We start from the raw sequence: 20,189 nt of genomic DNA, 5'->3' as shown, positions 1-20,189 counted from the left end.
CCACCTGCTCTTTAAAGGTTGCTTTGTTTACGTATGGACTTGCTAATATGCTGTTAACGGTATACCGTACCACAGGAATACTTAACATTTAAGTACAATATAAAAAATACTATTACTGTAATACTACAAATATATCTACGGCAATACTACAAAAGCACTACAGTAAAACTACAAAAATTCAATATAAATACAACTACGGAAATATTAGAAAAACAGAGAAATTACACACATCTACAGTAACACTATGAAACCAATACCTTACAACAGAGATATACTATTTTGCTTTAAAGGGGCTAGTAATAATTAGTGCCTCCTAGTGGTACAAAAAAACTTCCATTCGGGGTATAAAACAGCATTGATTTGACTAGGAAAAAATTCAACTTATATTCACCGTTCACGGATCCCTTTAACCACCAGGTGTGTCTCGGGCAAGTACACCATGGCGGCACCCATGCCTCTCCAGGCCGTTTTTCAGGGTAGGGGTTTGCTCCCACACATGAAACATACTAGGTCTCCATGGTGACCCGTAGCAGGAGAAGACTCCATCAATTTTTCGCCAGCGGCGCATGACGATACCAGACCCTAAATAGCAATGTTAATTGTTTTTTTTTTTTTTTTTTTTTTAAATCATAGGTCGAAAATTTGGACTCGGGTCGCCACCATGTTTGTCCGGAATCCAGCCGCCACGCAGTGCTCTGCGGCCCCAGACAACACAGGGCCATCGAGTGTTCAAATATTAGGAGTGTTTCAAAACCTTTTGATGAAACTAATCTACAGTATATTAAATAATATATGCAGGTCATTCTTTCTACTGGGTGCCATTTCAGCATGGTAACTCGAAAAAAACCAAAATGTTTTCAACATGTCAACTAAAAGAGATATGTATTGGTCCAGCACAGGATAGAACATTTTTTTTTACAAATTACTTCACACAAGACAGCATAAATGTCCACTCCGTTCCAGGACATTCTCATCTCTAATGATGCAGAGTTACGGTGATATTTACATGTGTGGAGATCTAAAATGTCCCTCAGTTCATCCTTTTAAAATCTGTATACATAGACGAGCAATATATTGAAGGAAGACGTGTTCAGTTTCATAGAAACAGTGATGGGGTTTGGGGGATTTTATTCTTAACTTAGCCATAACTACTAATGTGCAAAAAAGAAGCTAGTAAACAATGATTACTGTCAAAGGTTTTTACGTGTTTGCTAACCATATTTTTAAATTAATCCCGTAGTATACGATAAGAAAACATTGAAAAAAGGTCCATTAGAGAGTGGTACTTACTTTTCTCCTTGTATGTTTTCCCTTCAAAAATATTGTTATATCAGAGTAATAAATGTATCCTGCATACATATCAGTGTGTTATATGGTAGAGGGCAGTTCCGCATACAAGAAAATCTTTCAATAATAAGTATAAAGCCGTTTTTACAAAAAACATCGTTTTATGTCACCGGGAAGCAAATGGCACTGGAAAACAGGAATGACTCATGAATAACTATCCATCCATTATCTGCACAGCTTGTCCTCAGCAGGGTCGCAGGGGTGCTGGAGCCCATCCCAGCCATCTTCGGGCAGTGGGCAGGGGACACCCTGAACTGGTTGCCAGCCAGTCACAGGGCACACAGGGACAGACAATTTGGACCGGCCAATTAACCTGACGTGCATGTTTTTTGGAATGTGGGAGGAAACCCACGCAAGCACGGCGAGAACATGCTAACTCCAGACCGGAAGGTCCCATCCCATGACCTCAGAACTGTACCGCACACGCGCCAACCACTGCGCTGCACCTCATAACTAACCAATCATAAAAAAATATTTGCCTTTGAAAAGATATACAATTCAAAAACTAATGTTGCCTTAAATTAGTTTATTAACGTATCTATTAAAAATGAACATTTTGTTGTAAAAAATGAAAACAAAAACTGATATTGTAATAAATAAAAAAAATAATAGTTTTATATGAAGATTTTGTTTTTAATATTTATTTGAACAAAATTAAAAATATAAATGTAAACGTGTCATTCCATTATTGTATTAAATGTTTTGTTGTAAAAAAAATGAAAAGATATTAAAACATATTTCAATAAAATACAAATCTTACTGATGTTAAAAAATAGAATATAAAAATGTAATTCATTTTATATGGTTAATAATACTTTGTTGTGAAAAAAAAATAAATCAAGAAATACATCAAAGCTCACATTAACATATAACAAAGAAAAATTAAGTATAACAATGTAAACTTTTATTTTATTTAAGTTATTAACCCCACTCTGCCCTTTGCTCCCTTACACTATCTTAACCCTAACCCTTAACACAAGCCCCAATTCTCTCCCCTAACCATGACCGCGTATCTCTTACCCCAAACCTAATTCCTCTACCTTAATCCTAAAATTAGCCCTAGAGCCAAACCCATAACCCTCTACGCTAATCCCCTTACCTAGCTCCAAACCCTCTGCCTTAACCCTATCCCACTACCCTAACCCTTAACCCTAATCTTATCCCTCTACCCTAACTCTCAACCTATATTCACCCTAACCCAACCCCTAATTCTCTAACATAACCATAACCCCCTAACCCTAATGCTTTACCCTAACCACGAAGACTTAATTCGACCATATAACCCTAACCCTTTAATGTTTTGTTAAAAAAAGACATATTTTTTGTTTTTTAATTATTTTATTAATATTATTTTATATTTTATTACTTGTTCTATTATGCTCAAATTTCCAAACAAAATTGTTTCAATTTGTGATTAAAGATCTTTATTTGTAAACATTTCAGTAGTGTAGATTATATCAACATGAGACACAGGTGTTAGCTGCTATTGTAAGTTTGTAACCACAGCTTGCGTCGTATTCTACTTTTTTAATCCCCAATGGTTTCCTTCTTTAGCCACTCCTGCTCGTCATTAGACTGCAGGCTATGACTTGTTAGTACATTTAGTTCCTAGAAATGTTGTTTCTGTATAACATACCAATTCAAAACTGACATTTTGTACACCTGTCTCATACAATAAAAAAATAAGTAGCGCTCTGTAAAAATCCCCCCAATGACTTACCTGCCCTTTTCTTCTCTCTCTCTCTGTGTGTGTGTCAAGTGGGAGAAATTTCCCATTTGGAGCCAGTGAAACGCATCCATCATCCCGACCGGGTTTTCAAATTAAATCCAGATTTCATAACGCCGCTGCCATGCCTTCAATTATACATGCGGTTGAGGGAGGAGGGTCATAAATTTATGAGCCCCATCCCTCTTGGTCTATTTTTGGTTTTGGATGACTTTCACACAAAAGCAGGTTGATGAGCTTTAATACTATTCTTAATAAAAGGCACATGTACAGCCGTAGTGAGATGAGAGTCCGACCGAGCTTTAAATCACCCCCCCCCCACCCCCCGTTAAAATTACAGCAAGGGGGCGGGGCATTTTCTGTCTGCTTTACAATAAATTCTATTTAGTAACACGCGCTCCTTCAAGTAACGTCCTGCAGAGGGAAGGACCCCCCTCGACAAGCCTCCACACACACTCAAAATATCCTTGTTATAAAGTCTTTTTATGCACAAAATAATTGTAGTAAATGCACAATATCTTTTAGTATTTTGAAAACATTTTGAATGAAAAAAAAAATTTAAAGTTGAAAGTTGAGGGGAAAAATGACAAAGTAGAAGTCAATATATTTTAAAGTACATTTTTGGTGGTTACAAAATAAGCACATACAGTAAATATCAAATAATGTAAAAAAAAAAAGAAAAAAAGAAAAAAAATGCATTTTTTAGGATTTTAAGAATTTCAAATTTTTTCAGTTTGAATTTGTGAGAATAAAAGAGACAAAAGGTGAGGTGAAAATTGATTTGCCCTCCTGTCAATATAGGTAAAAGTTAATCATGTATAGGGGAGAGGTTAGATAAGAAAAACATTAGCAAATACAGTAAATGTCAAATTATCTTGACGTAGCCCACTCTCCCCCTAACACTTAACCCTAAGCCAAACCCCAGCCCTCCACCCTAACCCCCTAGTCTAACCCTAAACTCCCTAACCCTCTAGCTTAATCCCTAACCCACTATTCTTATTTTTCACTAAACTTCATCCCTTTACGCTAACACTCAATCTTAAGGCATAACGCAATCCCTAATTCTCTACCCTAACCCCGAACACTCAACCCTAACCTCTCCCCTCTCCTAAGCAAACCCCTAATTCATTATCCTGACCATAACCCCTTACCTTTAACTCTTTACCCTAACCTCATCCCTCTACCCTAACTGTCAACCTCAACCCCCACTATCAACTGAAAACAACCCCTTTTTCCCAACCCTAACGCTCTACCCTGACTCTAACCCTTGGTTTTGGTTTAAGCAAACTAAAATTTCTGCAACATTGCGTGAAAAAAAAAGGGGAAATTCTATTTTCAGATTTTGGGGTTTTTTATTTACTCTTATGCACCCCATCAAGTTATTAATTCAACCATTTTCATATGCTGTGAGGTAGGGCGGATTTTTTCTTTCCTTTATGCGCAAAAAACATCAAATCCAAATCTCACACCAAAAACACAAAATACCAAAAACAAACAAAGTTAAATGTGATTAAATATAAATAAAAAGAGTCCCACTCCTCCACCAATCGCAGTCGAGCGGAAACCGCTTTTCACATTTGGTGCCCCCTGTTGCCGTTTCCTACGGGGGGTCTTCTCACCTTTTCGATTGTGCGCTCGCTTCAGCGTTTACGGCAGCTGGAAGATGAAGAGGCGCAGGTTGATCTTTTTGGCGGCCAGCAGTCGGTTGCACTCCACCGCATCGCAGATGGGAAGCGGCACGTAGTCTGTTTCGGGCTCCTCGTTGCTGAAGGCGTAGTGATGGATTACCGGATTGATGCGAGCGTCGCTGTAAGGGCCCTTGAGAAGCAGGAACGAGCACTCCAGGGCAGAGTTCACCTGAGGGGAGAACCACATTTACAGCAGGAAGAATCACACTAAAGGTCTCCTTTTCTCGGGTTAAGAAACATTTATCACTCAAAAATGCTTTTTTTCAGTTAAAGGCACTAGAATTCCTTTAAATGCTTGGTTTTTTTTTTTTCAACAGAGGGACAGTGATATTTGACCTCTAGATGTCGCTGCATTGTGCAGTGCAAACAAAAACGAGTGAACAAAGAATACAAACAAGGGAGGTTCAAAAAGACCAAACCTCACCATTTTTTTTCATTTTTATACCCACAAAAGTAAAAAAACAAAAACAAGTAAAAGGAAAAAAGAAAAAAAGGAAGCAAAAAAATAAAGACAAGGGTTAAAGGGAAAATACCTAACGTCTCTATCCCTCAACCTTATTTCAAAACCATAAAATAAGTTTAAACCCCTTATTTGAAGCCCAAACCCTAGCTACTAGTCCTACTTCTAAGCCTGTTTAGAATTGTAACCCTAGCTTTAAACCCAATTTGGAAGCCTAAATTTAGTTTCGAACTCTAATATGGAGTTCAAACCTTAGATCCTAACCCCACAGATACACCTAACTGTAACCTTCGCCCTATCCCTATTTCAGAACCCTAAATTCAGTCTAATGGGTGTGGATCCTTTAGGCACTATGGTCATACGGGCACCATTTCCTGTAGTGTGCCTGGGGCAAGTACAGCCTGGTGGCGCCCATCCCTCTCCAGGCCAACAAAGGTTTCCACCCGGTCTCGAACCGGGGACCTTTCACATGTTAAGGCGAATAGCCTTAACTTTAGTTTCCAACCCTGGCCCCAATCACATTTTGGAACCATAAAGAAGGTTGGGCGGCATTAGCTCAGGAGGTAGAGCGCTCGTCTTGGGATCAAAAGGTTGCAGGTTCGATTCCCGGCGAAGTGTCCCTGGGCAAGACACTGTATCCTAATGCCCCCAATAAGCAGGTAGGCGCCTTGCATGGCTGACTCCCTCCCTATTGATGTGTGAGTGTAAAACACATTGTAAAGCACTTTGGGAGGTCTTCATTGACTTGAAAAGCGCTTTATAAATCCAGACCATTTACCAGTTAAAACCCTCATTTAAAGCCCAAACCCTCTTAACCCTAACCCAACACCTTACATGGCAAACATTTCAAGCACTTACAAGCGCTTCACTTAAAAATTCAAACTTTGAAAACACAACCTTAAAATTCAAGCGTTTTCAAGTATTTCAAGCCCCAGTATGATCCCTGTAATGCGTGTGTGAACACGTTATGATGTTGCCGTCAAAACCAGTTGATGACCTTGGAATCAACCTTATAACAACTCCACGACTTCACTCCCTCTCAGGTGGACGTGAAATCATTTTGACAGCATTACCCGAATTGTTCTTTTTGTGTCTCACCTTCAGTGTTGGGAATTAGGACCATTAACATTAATGGAATTATTTGTTTTACCCCGTTACAGTGCCGCTACCGTTACGGTCGTTACGTACGTGTAGGTGCGTCTTTACGTAAGCTTTATTACTTACATAAGTTTTGTATGTTTATGTTGGTTTTTGTGTGTTTAGGTCCGTTTTTGTGCATGTTAATGTACGTTGTTGTGTTTTTACGTACTAATGTGTTTTTATGTACGTTTAATGTGCATAGTACATTTTGTGTGTTTAAACACGTTTTTGTGTGCGTTTGCATACGAACGTTTTTGTGCTTGTTTTTGGAAGAAGTAATGAGTAACTATAACTACTTTTTCTAAATAACGCTCCCAATCCTGCTCACCTTGCTCTTGAGTATAAGTTGAAAGGAGAGCGTTCTCTTGCAGGAAAGGTTAGGGTTTCTCTCAGAGTCGTTGACGCGAGCCTTCAGGACCCAAGTCTGGTTAAGGAGGGTGAAGCGAGGCGTCTCGTAGTAAAGTCGAGTGATGAAGTCGTCCGTGCGGTAAGAGCGGAATTGCACCTCTAACATATACGGGCAAAAAAAGAAAGGGCGAGGTCAACAGGAGGGAAAAGACTCACTTCCAAACAGGACACGACGATAAGTCACGTGACACATGCCTTGGAGAAGGAAAAAATAAAATACTCGATCTTATCAAGTGGTGTTATCTTAGCTCAGGGGTCTGCAACCCTGTGTTGATGGAGGCAAATAGGTTCAAAACAAAACCTCAAATGTTTGGAGCCATAAAAAATCAAAAGCATTATATGAGCCTTATTAGGGAGGCAGCACATACTGTTTAGGTATACTGTGTTTCTGTAGTAGTATTTGAGTAGTAGGCACACAAAACCACAATGGGGACAATGTTATATATATATATATTTATTTATTTATTTATTTCTACTGGAGCCATATCCCCCTAGAGCAGACCTGTGCACTCCGGTCCTGGAGGGCCATACGTCCTGCCAGATTTTGAAGTTTGCTCTTCTTTAACTCAGGTGATACAAATTATAACCTCGATAGCAAGCTAGCAAGTGCTCGTTAACGATACTGGTGATTGGAATCACCTGTATTGGATCAGAGAAACCTCAAAAATCATGCAGAACATACGGTCCTCCAGGACCGGAGTGCCCAGGTCTGCCCTAGAGGGAGGTGGCTGGAGTCAGAAACACGTTCATATTTCTGACTCTCCCGAATGACACAGAGGAGGGGATTCCCAGTCCCCTTGCTCAACCCAACTGATGTGCTGGGAGTCATTAGGTGACCAAACCCCCCAATTCCAACCCCTAATGCCGAGCGCCAAGCAGGGAGGCAATGAGTACCAATGTTGTAAGTCTTAGGTATGACTCGGCCGAGGCTTGAACCAGCGACCTCCCAGTCTCGGGGTGGGCGCCCTACCCCCAAGGCCACCGAGCTGGTAGTATTTGAGTAGTAGGCACACAAAACCACAATGGGGACAATGTTAGCACCCAAAAACAGTTTATAAAGTACTTTTGCTACGATATTTTTTATCATTATATTTTTACCTTTCTTGTTGGGTCGGAAAGATGAAAAAAAACTGCCGGGCCGCATGTGGACCACGGGCCATAGTTTGCCTACCTCCAGTATACAGTAATCCCTCGGTTATCGTGGTTAATGGGAAGCAGAACCACCAGTGAAAAGTGAAAATCTGCCCCATAATTAGGCCCCTAAAGATCAAACTTAGCTCGAGATTATGTCCTTGCTGACTGAGAGTATACGAGTAACAAAATAACAACTAGAGAATGAATTGCCTTTATTGTCATTAAACAAAAGTACAACAAAATTGGAGGACTTTTCCTTTCAGCGCAAGAAAGCGATACAGAGAGCGGCTGGCTAACAGCACGCTGGCAACAGGTAACCAAGATTTCAGCCAGGTCTCTGCGATGATCAAATCCAACCATCATAATTGTAGCGGTTTCCCATAAGTTGTTGCTCCCGGTCATCCGTTTCATGGGTAATGGATCTAGCGTTGGTGAGATACAGGCTAAGCAGGGTGGCTTAAGAGAGTTGTTACCCTAGCCGTACCAGTAGGCTGGACCTGTGGCCTTGCTATCGCCTCAGTCCCTTCCCAGACCAGATAACAAACGACGGAGCACCGGCTGATGATTACCATTCATTGAGCTCTTCTGACTTTCCTTAGAGTCCGATTTAATTGGCAAATTTATCTTCAATGCAAAGCTACAATGCTAAAGCTACAAGCTGCTGCAATGTTTCCCAGTTTGTTGAGGGTGGACACATTGACACGTGAAGCCACCCTCGCTGTTTGTGCCAGCCTATCACACAGGCAGGCACGCCCACCGAATGCACAAAGCTTTCCCTAACCTGCCCCTGTGATAGCATTTGCTGATTGCTGTCTGCCCTGAACATGTTCACGTACATCAATGTCAATAAAGAAAATTAAATTCAAAATTGGCAAAGCAGTGAACCAGCAATAACCGAAGAGTGTATTAATAACGGTTTTCTGTATATCTATTAGAAAATGTTAAGGTTTGTGTCATGTTTGTCCTACATCATTTTCCTTTATCAAACATTTTAGAAAAACTTCCAGGGACCACAAAAGAGCTGCATTCAGCTACACCTTAGTAGCTTGAGTAACAAAGAAACAAGTTATTATTCAATAATACATACTTGGGAATTAGGACCAAGCACTCCAATGCAAAAGTAGAAATGAAACACAACCAAGTTGTGCTATTACTACTATAAAAATCACAAGATATTATAATGACGCACATAAATGCTTAGAATATTATCTTGGCCAAGCTCTCCAGTGCCTCACACACATTATAAAAAGTAAGCGAGGGGACACAACCTGTTTGTGCAAACACCATATTTTCCGGATTAAAAGATGAACTAGATTATCATGTCACACACGTCTTGACTAAGATTTCATTCTTAGTAAGTGGCATTAACTTAGTTGTAAACGTTAGTTCTTTTAATTAATAAAGCTTTTTTTAACCACTAGGAGACGCAAAATAACAAAATGTCCCCTAACATGATCAATTGATTTTTTTATGTATAGGAAAGATGTAAAAAATGGGAAAAAGCAAAGAAATAACAAAAAACAAATGAAAAAAGGAAAGGGAAAGAAGAAGGGAACTTGGCTAACAAAGAAAAAGCTTAGCAAGGAAAAAAAAAGGAAAATGAGCAAAATATATGACAATTTCCCTATATCTGGGAGCCATAACCATTGAAGTGGCCAAAACATTACAATATAAAATCAAATGGTACTAATAAACCATGCACTATCTTCCCAAATTCATTACAGCCTCAATTTTATATTATCACTTAATATTTCCCAATTGGAGAGGGACCACATCTCATTTTATTGTAATTTTGTTTATTTCCTTCTTCTGCCCATAAAAATGGGTCCCAAAAAAGTTGCTTCTAAGGAAAGGAAAAGTGGAAAAATTGACAAAGATCAAGTCCGAGAAGGAAAGAATTGCGAAATACAAAAACATCGTCCGACTGAGTGCATTTAGTGTTAGGGTTAGGGACTTCAACCACGTGACTCTTGATAAGACACTGCCCTCTTTCGTCCAGTATGTGAACTGCAAGACCAGGGGAAATAGGACTATTGACCTTCTGTATGCGAATATAAAAAATGCATACAGCGCTAAACCACTGCCTGCCCTTGGAAAAGGAGACCACAACCTCATTCTGCTTAAACCACAGTACAAACCAAGAGTGAGGAGGCTACCAACAACCACACGCTCATTTAGAAAATGGTCCACCGAGGCAGAGCAGGCTCTGAGAGACTGCTTTGGATGTACGGACTGGGATGTCCTGCTAGGGTCCAGCAGTGGGGACATTGAGGAGATGGCAAACTGCACTACTGACTACATTAAGTTCTGCATGGACAATGTTGTTCCTATAAAGACTGTACGCTGCTATGCCAACAACAAGCCCTGGATCACGAGAGACATCAAGTGCCTTCTGAACCAAAAGAAGAGGGCCTTTAAAAATGGTGATCATCAGGAGCTAAAACGAGTACAGAAGGAGCTCAAAGTCCAGCTCCGGAAAGGGAAGGAGCAGTACAGGAGGAAGTTGGAGAAAAAGCTGCTGAACAACAACATGAAGGAGGTGTGGGAAGGGATGAAAACAATTACTGGCTGCAGCACCAAGCAGGGAGTGGCTGTGGATATAGATGTGGGGCGAGTCAACCAGTTGAACAACTTTTTCAACAGGTTTGACCACTCCGCCTCATCCTCACCCCTGAGTTGTGCAGCTGTCCTTCCCCCTCCCCCTCTGGACACTAGCATGGAAGACATCCCCCCACTAAAAATAACTTCAGCCCAGGTGTGTGGGGAGCTGAGAAGGCTACGAACCAGCAAGGCAGCTGGTCCGGATGGAATATCCCCCCGACTGCTGAAAGCCTGTGCGTCTGAGCTGGGAGACCCTCTACAGCGCATCTTCAACCTGAGCCTTGAACAGGGGAGGGTCCCTCAGCTGTGGAAAACATCCTGCATCATCCCAGTCCCAAAGAAATCAAGACCAGAGGAACTCAACGACTTCAGGCCAGTCGCCCTGACATCACATGTGATGAAGACCATGGAGCGGCTGCTGCTGCACCACCTGAGGCTACAGGTCCGTCACGCCATCGACCCACTGCAATTTGCTTACCAGGAGAAGGTGGGAGTGGAGGATGCTATATTATACATGTTACACCGATCCCTCTCTCACCTGGATAGGGCGAAGGGGGCTGTGAGGATTACATTTTTGGACTTCTCTAGTGCCTTCAATACCATACAGCCTCTGCTACTGAGTAGGAAATTGACAGAGATGGGAGTTAGCTCACACCTTGTAGAATGGATTACTGACTACCTGACAGGCAGACCGCAGTATGTGAAACAGGGGGGCTGTACATCGGACACCGTGGTTAGCAGCACAGGATCTCCGCAGGGGACCGTTCTCTCTCCGTTCCTATTCATTCTATATACATCGGACTTTAAGTACAACTCTGAGTCCTGCCATGTGCAAAAGTTTGCCGATGACACTGCGATCGTGGAATGTATCAGAAACGGGCAGGAGGAGGAGTACAGGAAATTGATTCAGGACTTTGTCCGATGGAGCGACGCAAACCACCTGCACCTAAACACCACCAAGACCAGAGAGATGGTGGTGGACTTCAGGAGAACCAGAACTCACCCGGTTCCTGTAACCATCAAGGGAGAATGTGTAGAATTTGTCCAGACCTACAAATACCTGGGTGTGCAGCTGGACAACAAACTGGACTGGACTGCCAACACAGAAGCTCTATGTAGGAAAGGGCAAAGCCGACTTTACTTCCTCAGAAGGCTGGCCTCCTTCAACATCTGCAAAAAGCTCCTGAAAATATTCTATGAGACAGTAGTGGCAAGCGCCCTCTTCTATGCGGCAGCGTGTTGGGGAGGCAGCGTCAAGAAGAAGGATGCCTCTCGTCTCAATAAACTGGCTAGGAAAGCGAGCTCTGTTGTGGGCAAAGAGCTGGACAGCCTAACAACAGCAGCTGAGAGACAGGCACTGAAAAAGCTGAGGTCAATCATGGACAATCCATCGCATCCGCTTCACAGCATTATCTCCGGACAGAAGAGCAGTTTCAGTGACAGACTACGGACAGACTGAAGAGATCTTTTCTTCCTCATGCCATGAGGCTCTTTAACTCCACCCGGCAGAGTAAAGGCCCACATTAAACCACACCACCTACATTGGATCTTACTGCATTATGTGTTCTGTGTAGCACTTTTTAGTTAATCTATATAACATGCTAAAGTGGGCATTTGCACGTCACACTGGGTATTTGTATATTGTTTTCTTTTGGCTTTATTATTGTATTGTTCTCAGCTCAGGGATGCTGCTGGAAATGTGAATTTCCCTTAGGGGATGAATAAAGTATCTATCTATCTATCTATCTATCTATTTGAAGCACTGCTTTGAAGATGCAGTAAATGGTTTAAAAATGTTATATATCTAGCTTTTTTACAAGTATATTGAGCTATGTTGTCCACACAAGTAATTATGGTTGTTTCATATATTTAATATATTACTCCACGATTATTTTCATAATCATTCTTAATGTTTTTTATTTTATATATTATTTTGTGTAAAATTTTTGAAGATATTTGAGAACAGTGGAATGTTTTTATCTGAGCTTTCCTTGGGGAAAGCCTGAATTTAGGCCAAGCTTTTCCAAACCCTCTCTGTCAGCATGCGTAGATTGTGCTCAATTAGAAATAAGAAATGTGAACAATTGATTTGAACTAAGAACCGACCGATATGGGGTTTTCAAGGCCGAGACCGGTTATTAGATTAAGAGGAGGCCGATGACTGATATTTGGCGCCGATATTGGTTTGCTGTAAAAGGTTCAAATTTACATAGGAAATTTTCAATAAAGCAAAAATAAACAAAGAATATTGTTATAAATTCAAACAAAACACCAATAGCTTTCTGAAACATTTAACAGTAAAACAAATTAGAATTTCAACACAATTAACACTAAAACAAAACACTAACTACTGTTTTAGAGCCAGATTGATGAACTAATGTTATGGTCACAACTAATCCCTCAGCCTTCCACTCTTGCTCTCTCAATCACAAACACACACGCTTCATTGAGGAACTAATGTTATGATAAAAGCTAATATATCAGTCTCCACCTTAAGGTGCTTCCTAAAAGAAGTTAACCACCTTTTTACACCATATCTGAATCACACACACTTCTGCCATCGACTTTTAAAAATCTCAATATTATCAGCAAACTTGACTTGCAGGCATGTTGGGGGGACACAGGAGTTAGCAGAGCTGCAGCTGTTAAATCCGCTCGAACATTTTTTTTACCTCCCTTAGTGGCTCCGCCCCCGGTCGCTTATCCACTTGCTTATCCCATCAGAAGGCGCAGGTGGGTAGCGTGTAATACAGAAGGAAGGAGAGAGGGAAAGAAAGGCTCGGCTGTATGTGAGCCTACGTAATGGGCCCGGCGAATAAATGAAAATGCAAATACCGGTATCCGTCAAATTCCCCAATTTCGGTGCCAATAATCGTCCTAACCAATAATCGGTCAAGCTCTAAATTGAACACATTTAATATTTGGTTTGGCTTACCTGTGAATCCGATCTCCTCATAGCAGAGGAGGCTGAATATGCATTTGTAGAGCTTCATGTCTTTTTGGTGGTTGAGGTCCATCTCTCCCAGGATATTCATCAGTTCCATGCCCGTCTTGGTGGGATGGGAGCACTCACCCTGGTGGTCCGGCACCTCATGGTAGGGGCCCTGCCACGGGCACCCAATGCGCTTGTACTTGCACTCCGTTAACCTGGGGAGAGAGAAGGGGGAAAAAGTTAGCCGGAACCGCTCCAAGTTTTTTCTGCATTCATTGCTCACCTGTCCTGGCACTCGTCCCTTTGATGTCTCTCTAGACTGGACCTGGGGAACTGTTTAAGACAGAAGTTGCAGTCGGTAGGGAGCTCGCTGACCGCCTTCTCTACTGCCAGGTTCCGGCAGCACAGGGCCTTGCTGATCTCGCACCTTAGGAGCGCAAACGTTAGCATAGTTGCAAAGATTATCATCCTGACTTGCTGGTGCCACCAAGCGGGGGGGGGGGGCCTTCGCCGCAGCCCTACCTGCAATTGGGACAGGTGGCTTGCTCTTCCTTGAGGCGGGAGTCAGCCAGCAGGTGAATGAAGCAGCCGCCACACATCAGATGACCATTGGTACACTGAATTGTGACATTAAAGAGACAGTGTGAAATAATTCACCATAATCTGCAGCCTGAAGGCTAGCGTGAGTGGCTAGAGGAGGAAACAATGGGGAAAAAATGCAAAGAATCACAAGACTTTGTGACCTATACGCGCAGGTAGCAGCTGTACATCAAGTAGCTGTTAACAATAAAGATACCAGTTAGTGGCGAGCCATTGCCTGCAGCCTAGTGGCTAAGATGAGAGACTTTAGAAAGAAAGAGTGGTGAAAAGGTTTGTCTGATTCACTGGTTTTGGCGACCTTCCCTTCCATGAAAAGTTTGGAAGGCGAGTGACCCTGAAGAAGAAAGCAGCAACAGCTGAAGACAACGGCTAGCAGTGAGCTGTAGCCTGCAGCCAAGTGGCTGACCCAAGTTGAAGAGTGGGAGAAAATTTGCTAACTCAAGGACACAACAAACTATACACACAGATGCTAATAACATGAGCGTGTAGCAGTGAACCACAGCTCGCAGCTAAGTGGCTAACATGAGAGACTAAAGAAGGAAACAGTGGAAACTTATGTCCAAATGACAAGATTTTGTGATTTTCGCTTGCATGAGCATCTGTTGGGAAGCGAGTGACACTGAAATACGAAGCTTTACAGCAAACAACAAGAATAGTGGGTAGCAGCGTCCCATAGCCTGCAGCCGAGTGGCAAACATGAAAGACTAGATAAGGAAACGTTTCAACAGACAAAGCAAGCTGTATTTACACAATTTCCTTTAATAAACAATTATTTTGTACAAATGCATTTACGTTTTTTTTTCGTCTTTTCAATATTGTATCTATATTAACTCTTAAAAAAACTAGTGGTACAACAAGACATTTTTAAACCTTTTAATTTACATTTTTCAAATATTTTTAAGTAATCATAAAAATGTATGAGGGTTGTTTTTACTTGGATACAAATAACAATTATTTTATCTTTATTATTTTTTAAATCATTTTAAGAATTCCAAACGAAATATTGTTTACTTCTTTTTTAAAGAAATAAGCAAAGTTAACCTTTTTTTAATCGTGTGGGCTTTTCATTTTTTAGTTTCTTTCCACGGAAAGCCAAATCATGACATATTTTTCATCTTTTATGATTTTCTTAAATCCCCAGTGTGTAATATTTGACCACTAGAGGGCACTGTATTGTCCAATGCGAAGTAAACAAACAAAAGCATAGCAGCAAGTTGCTAGACGAACATTTCGACCACCTTAGGTGGAAAAAAATTCTAATCTGTTTTTTATATGAAAAGGAACATTGGTATAATTCATGGATTTTTGCCTAGTATTCAAATGAATGTTGTTTCTGAATGAAAGGCACTACTTATTGTACACTGCCCGTTTAAGGAAAGCTAAATGAGGATTTCTTTTTCATCTTTTCCAATTTAAGGCCAAATTAGGATTTTGTTAAGTTTTTTCTTCAGAAATGCATCACTTTTAGTAATAGTATTTGGATTTTGTTTTAAAAACATTTTTTATTTTATTCATGATCAAAACTCGTTTGTTACCTTACATCGGATTATAATGTGCACAAGTTATTTTTAATGGCAGTGTGTAAAATTTGACCACTAGACTGTGTATTGTCTGTGCAGCCCTTTGAGATTTCTAGTGAATAAGGGCGTCACAAATAAACACGACTTGACTAGATGTCGCTGAATGGCGTAGAGGTGGGCAACCATTTTGAGTCAGGGGCCGCATTGGGTTAAATAATCCTGGACCCTTATCTAATTTTTTCATTTATTTGGTAGTATTTTCATGTTTTTTGGGTATGTTTGTTTGTATGACTGTAATAATTTTGTAGTATTTTCATAGATTTCTTTCAGTTAATCTGTAACATTTGTCGAAAAAATACTATATTTCATTTTTGTGGTTATTCTGTCATATTTCTGTAATCATATTTTTGTAGTATTTGTTGTGTGTTATGGTATTACAGTAATGGAATTTCTGTAGTATTTCTCTAAAAGTATTTTTGCAGTATTTCCATGGTAGTAATTTTGTAATATTTCTTAAGTGTACAAAATACTACTCAAATACAGCTTTGAAAATACTACAAAAATACTACAAAAATACCACTACATAATACTATAATGCAAAACATTACTCGAGGAAAATTACAGAAGTACTACTACGAAACTGAAATACTGCAAACTACAGAAATACTACAAAAATTGTACTATGAAAATAAGACCAAAATATGTCAAAAATCAAACTACAGTCCCACAGTGCAAGTTAGGATTTTGTTTTATCTTTAAGCATTTTAAAATAAAAATTGTTTCATTTCTTTTGTAATTTTAAAGGAATCAAAACGGGATATTTTTCCTTTTTCCTTACTACTTTTTATTTTTTAAACTAAGTTAGGAGTTCCAGATTTACTCATTTTTAAGGAAAGCTAAGGTTGGGATTTCTTTTCACCTTTTAGGATTTCTAACATTTTACAAGGCAAGCTAAGTCAGGATTTTTTTTTTTTTTGAAAGCCAAATCAGGATTTTTTTTTCGTCTTTTCCACCTACCTAATGTGTTCAGCCCCAAACAGCTTTGCTCAAAAATAAGATAGGCGCAGTGGAAAATAAAGCATAGGGTCTCTTTGAAATCAGTTGGGCTTTGTTAATACTTACTTGATAGAGAAAATATTTCATTTAACTCTTTAAGGACGACTCAAACAAAACATTGCAGCATATAGGGGAGGGACAAAAAAATGCCCCATCTATATATTGTGATTTCATTTTTTGCGATTTTTAAAGTCAACCTTTCTTCCCAGAATCGATTTTTGCGACGTCATATCCGAGACGTAAAAACGTGGGAGAGCATTGCATAAATTTTGTCATTTATTACCTTAACGCATCACCTTGGACAGCAATCTTTAACTGGAGCGCTCAGCGTTTTGAAAAAAATATAGATAGATAGATAGATAGATAGATAGATAGATACTTTATATGTTGAATTTGAAGGATCTTGATTTTAACGTCATAGGTTACACTGGTGCTTTTTTTGTTTAGAGGCTCCATTTTATTTTATCATCCTACAGTGTTAACTGTAAATAGGATCATTAAAAGACCACATTTGTGTTACTTAGACATTTCAGTTGATGACATTTTGTGGCTGTAAACCAGTTTCATTGTACATGTTATGTTTTCATTGATGTCAGCTACCGGATTAGACTGATTTGCATTGATTGAACATCATTTATTGTCAGAGAAGTGTATGATTTAAGTTGCTAATTCTTTTAAGAAAATGAAATCGCAATCATCAATTACATTGAATTGCAATACTTTTAGAATCGCAATTATTGAGAATCGTGATATAAATCAAATACAAACTAATCACACCCTAAGCTTTAGGGCCAAATTGGGATTTTGTTCCATCCATCCATCCATTATCTGCACCGCTTATCCTCAGTAGGGTCGCGGGGGTGCTGGAGCCCATCCCAGCTATCTTCGGGCAGTGGGCAGGGGACACCCTGAACTGGTTGCCAGCCAGTCGCAGGGCACACAAGGACAGACAATTTGTTCGCTCATTCACACCTAGGGACAGTTAGGACCGGCCAATTAACCAGACATGCATGTTTTTGGGAATGTGGGAGGAAACCGGAGAGTCTGGAGGAAACCAACGCAAGCATGGGGAAAACATGCAAACTCCACAAAGGAATGTTCGATCTCATTAACTCAGAACTGTGCCGCACATGCGCTAACCACTGCGCCGCCATGCTGCCCGGATTTTGTTCCATTTGTATTTTTTAAGAAATACATCACTTTTAGTAGTAGTATCCTGATTTTTTCCATTTATTTTTACTATATATAATTTAAATCTAGTTTAAAACTGATTTCATAGATTACACCAGGTTCAAATGTGCATGGAGTTATTTTTAAAGGACAGTATTCCATGGCTTTAAATGAACTTTAAGTGTATATTAAGTGCAATATTCTGGTTATGTAGTTTTTATTTTAGGTGTTCATGACCTGTTTCTGTAACAGTTGTGTCAAAGTATTTTGTATGCAGAAGAATAATTTCATTTTAGTACTGAAGGTTTTTTTACATTGCACTTTATTTTCACTAGATTAAAAATTCAATAATTTTGAGCAGTTTTCATTTGTAATGTTGACTTTTTACAGTTTTATGTGCAATATCTTGATGGTGTAGAGGCAAAAAACTTTATATATATTATTTTACTCGTGATTCTTTATATTTTATATTTTGACCAACTGGAGTGTAAACTGTTTTCATCTTAGCAATACAATAATAATAAAAGTGATTCTGATTTTGCTGCTTGTGCTTGCACATGAAATTAAATTGTATGCATGGTTGACTTTGGGGTGGGCTTCAAAGACAGTTGCTAGGGAGGGGGCTTGGGCAGAGAGTGGGGACTACTTTCATTTGAGAATAGCTTTAGTTGAAGGTTATTGCAAAATCAGGTGAAAAACTTTTGAGGACGAGAAAGGGGGTTTGTAGAAGCCTGCTTAGGGGACCGTGTTGCATTTTCAGAAATCCAACATCATCAGGTTTCCCATTTTTAAATGGGAGAAGGTCTAAAGTGGGGTGTGCATGTTTGTGAAACGTTTACCTGAAAAACAGACACCTCGGGCAAGTCTAGGCACACGGTGCAGCGGAGAACCGAGTAAAGTCTCTCCTCCAGTTTCCCGGACTCGCCATCTGGCACTTTGGTCTTCTTCTTGGGGGGCTCGTCCTCAGGCCGGGTCCCGATCTCCTCCGGTCCCAGACCGATCCCTTTCCCTGCCAAAGGCGCCTCGGGTGCTCCGGAGCCACCGGGCAGGCACAACATATCGTTGTCTTCCATTACGGACATCCAAACCGGTTCAGAACTTCTTTCGTATAACCAACCACCCCCCCTCCCTCACTATAGTTAGCTGTGATGCTAACAGCTAGCTAGCTACCTGGCTAGCTACCTGGCTGGCTACCATCCACGTTAACGCTAAGGAACTCAAACCAAATGTTCTTTATTGTTTTGAGCGAATTTTCAGCTTTTTTAAGACTCGGAACCGATCAAATGTCAACAGAGGGTGGAGGGGAAGGACTTACGGTGCGGCTAGCTAGTTGACACAGAGCCCTCCAGTAGGCTGGGGAGGACAGCCGGAACAAGAACTCAGCTGTTTCTTTGAAGGGGGGGGGGGTCTCTCTTTGTTTTTTTTAGGGTTTGGTTGGGGGGGGGGTCTCCCTTCCCTTCTCCAGTCTCGGTTTGGCTGCCCCCCCAAGTCCAAAGTGTCCTATCCGGTTCTTGTTGTCCCTTCGTCCCTCGGCTTCACGCGGCCATTTTGTCCCCCCCTCTCTTGTTTTATTGGTTGCTATTCTACCACTCCGTGTCAAAGTGGGGCTTATTAAAAAAATCAAATGACATTATTTATAATTTTATTAACGTTATATTTGCTGAAAATGGCCGCTTTTAAGCTCGTCTCCCCCCTCGCTTCCTTAGTGTCGAATCGGTAAACGGCGAAATGTTTTGTTGTGATGACTTGGGGGTATTTAAAGAGTTGGAAGTGCGCATGCGCAGTGTAAGAAAGAGGGCTTTGAAAAGCTGCATAAAGTTGTGTCAGGTGACTTCTTTTAAAAGCCGTTTCCGAGTACGTCGGCGATTACGACGAGGTTATAAGGAGCTTTGATGACCCCCCTCCCCCCCAAAAAATTAAATAAATAAATAAACACATCGTGGCTTGTTGGGACTTGTGACGGGATTTCTTATGCGAATCGCGGTATTTTGAATGGTTTACCGTGTTTTTACAAGTACAAGTTGTGTAGATAAAAGTTCGGGGGGAAATTTTCTCCTTAAATTTACCAAATTTGGACCCGTTTGATTTGTTTTGGGAAATAAAATTACTAGTTTTACTTGGCAGTATACTAAAATAACCACCCAGCCATCGGCACCGCGCAGCCCCGTGGCGCTGAGCTCCAGGCCTCGATTCCAGAGAGCGCAGCCTACCCGTGCAGAGTTTGCATGTTCTCCCCGCGCCTGCGTAGATTTCCTCCGGGCACCCCGGTTTCCTTTCACATTCCAAAAAACATGCATGTCAGGATAATTGGCCAGTGTTATGCCGAGAAATGCATCCCTGCCGAGATTTGCATCTCACGCTACTATAACCTACCATAACCTTGTTTTATCTCCATTTTATATCACTT

At 40.6% G+C, this 20,189-nt stretch overlaps 1 protein-coding gene across 1 annotated transcript; it reads right to left on the bottom strand.

Moving 5' to 3' along the window:
- Positions 1 to 3,537: 3,537 nt before the first annotated feature.
- Positions 3,538 to 19,526, bottom strand: zftraf1 (zinc finger TRAF-type and ring finger containing 1). Its single transcript, XM_088328497.1, has 6 exons — positions 18,622 to 19,526; positions 13,959 to 14,053; positions 13,720 to 13,863; positions 13,440 to 13,651; positions 6,690 to 6,868; positions 3,538 to 4,930 (listed from the first exon to the last, which is right to left on the bottom strand). Exons 1-6 carry the CDS (start codon positions 18,862 to 18,864, stop codon positions 4,721 to 4,723), a joined length of 1,083 nt encoding a protein of 360 aa, XP_088184623.1. The 5' UTR covers positions 18,865 to 19,526; the 3' UTR covers positions 3,538 to 4,720.
- Between the last annotated feature and the right edge of the window lie 663 nt (positions 19,527 to 20,189).

This window comes from Urocampus carinirostris, chromosome 2, assembly GCF_059441175.1.
Source record: "Urocampus carinirostris isolate Australia breed hairy pipefish chromosome 2, RoL_Ucar_1.0, whole genome shotgun sequence".
NCBI classification, from domain to species: Eukaryota; Metazoa; Chordata; class Actinopteri; order Syngnathiformes; family Syngnathidae; genus Urocampus; species Urocampus carinirostris.
This window is presented reverse-complemented; position numbering and strand designations above follow the sequence as displayed.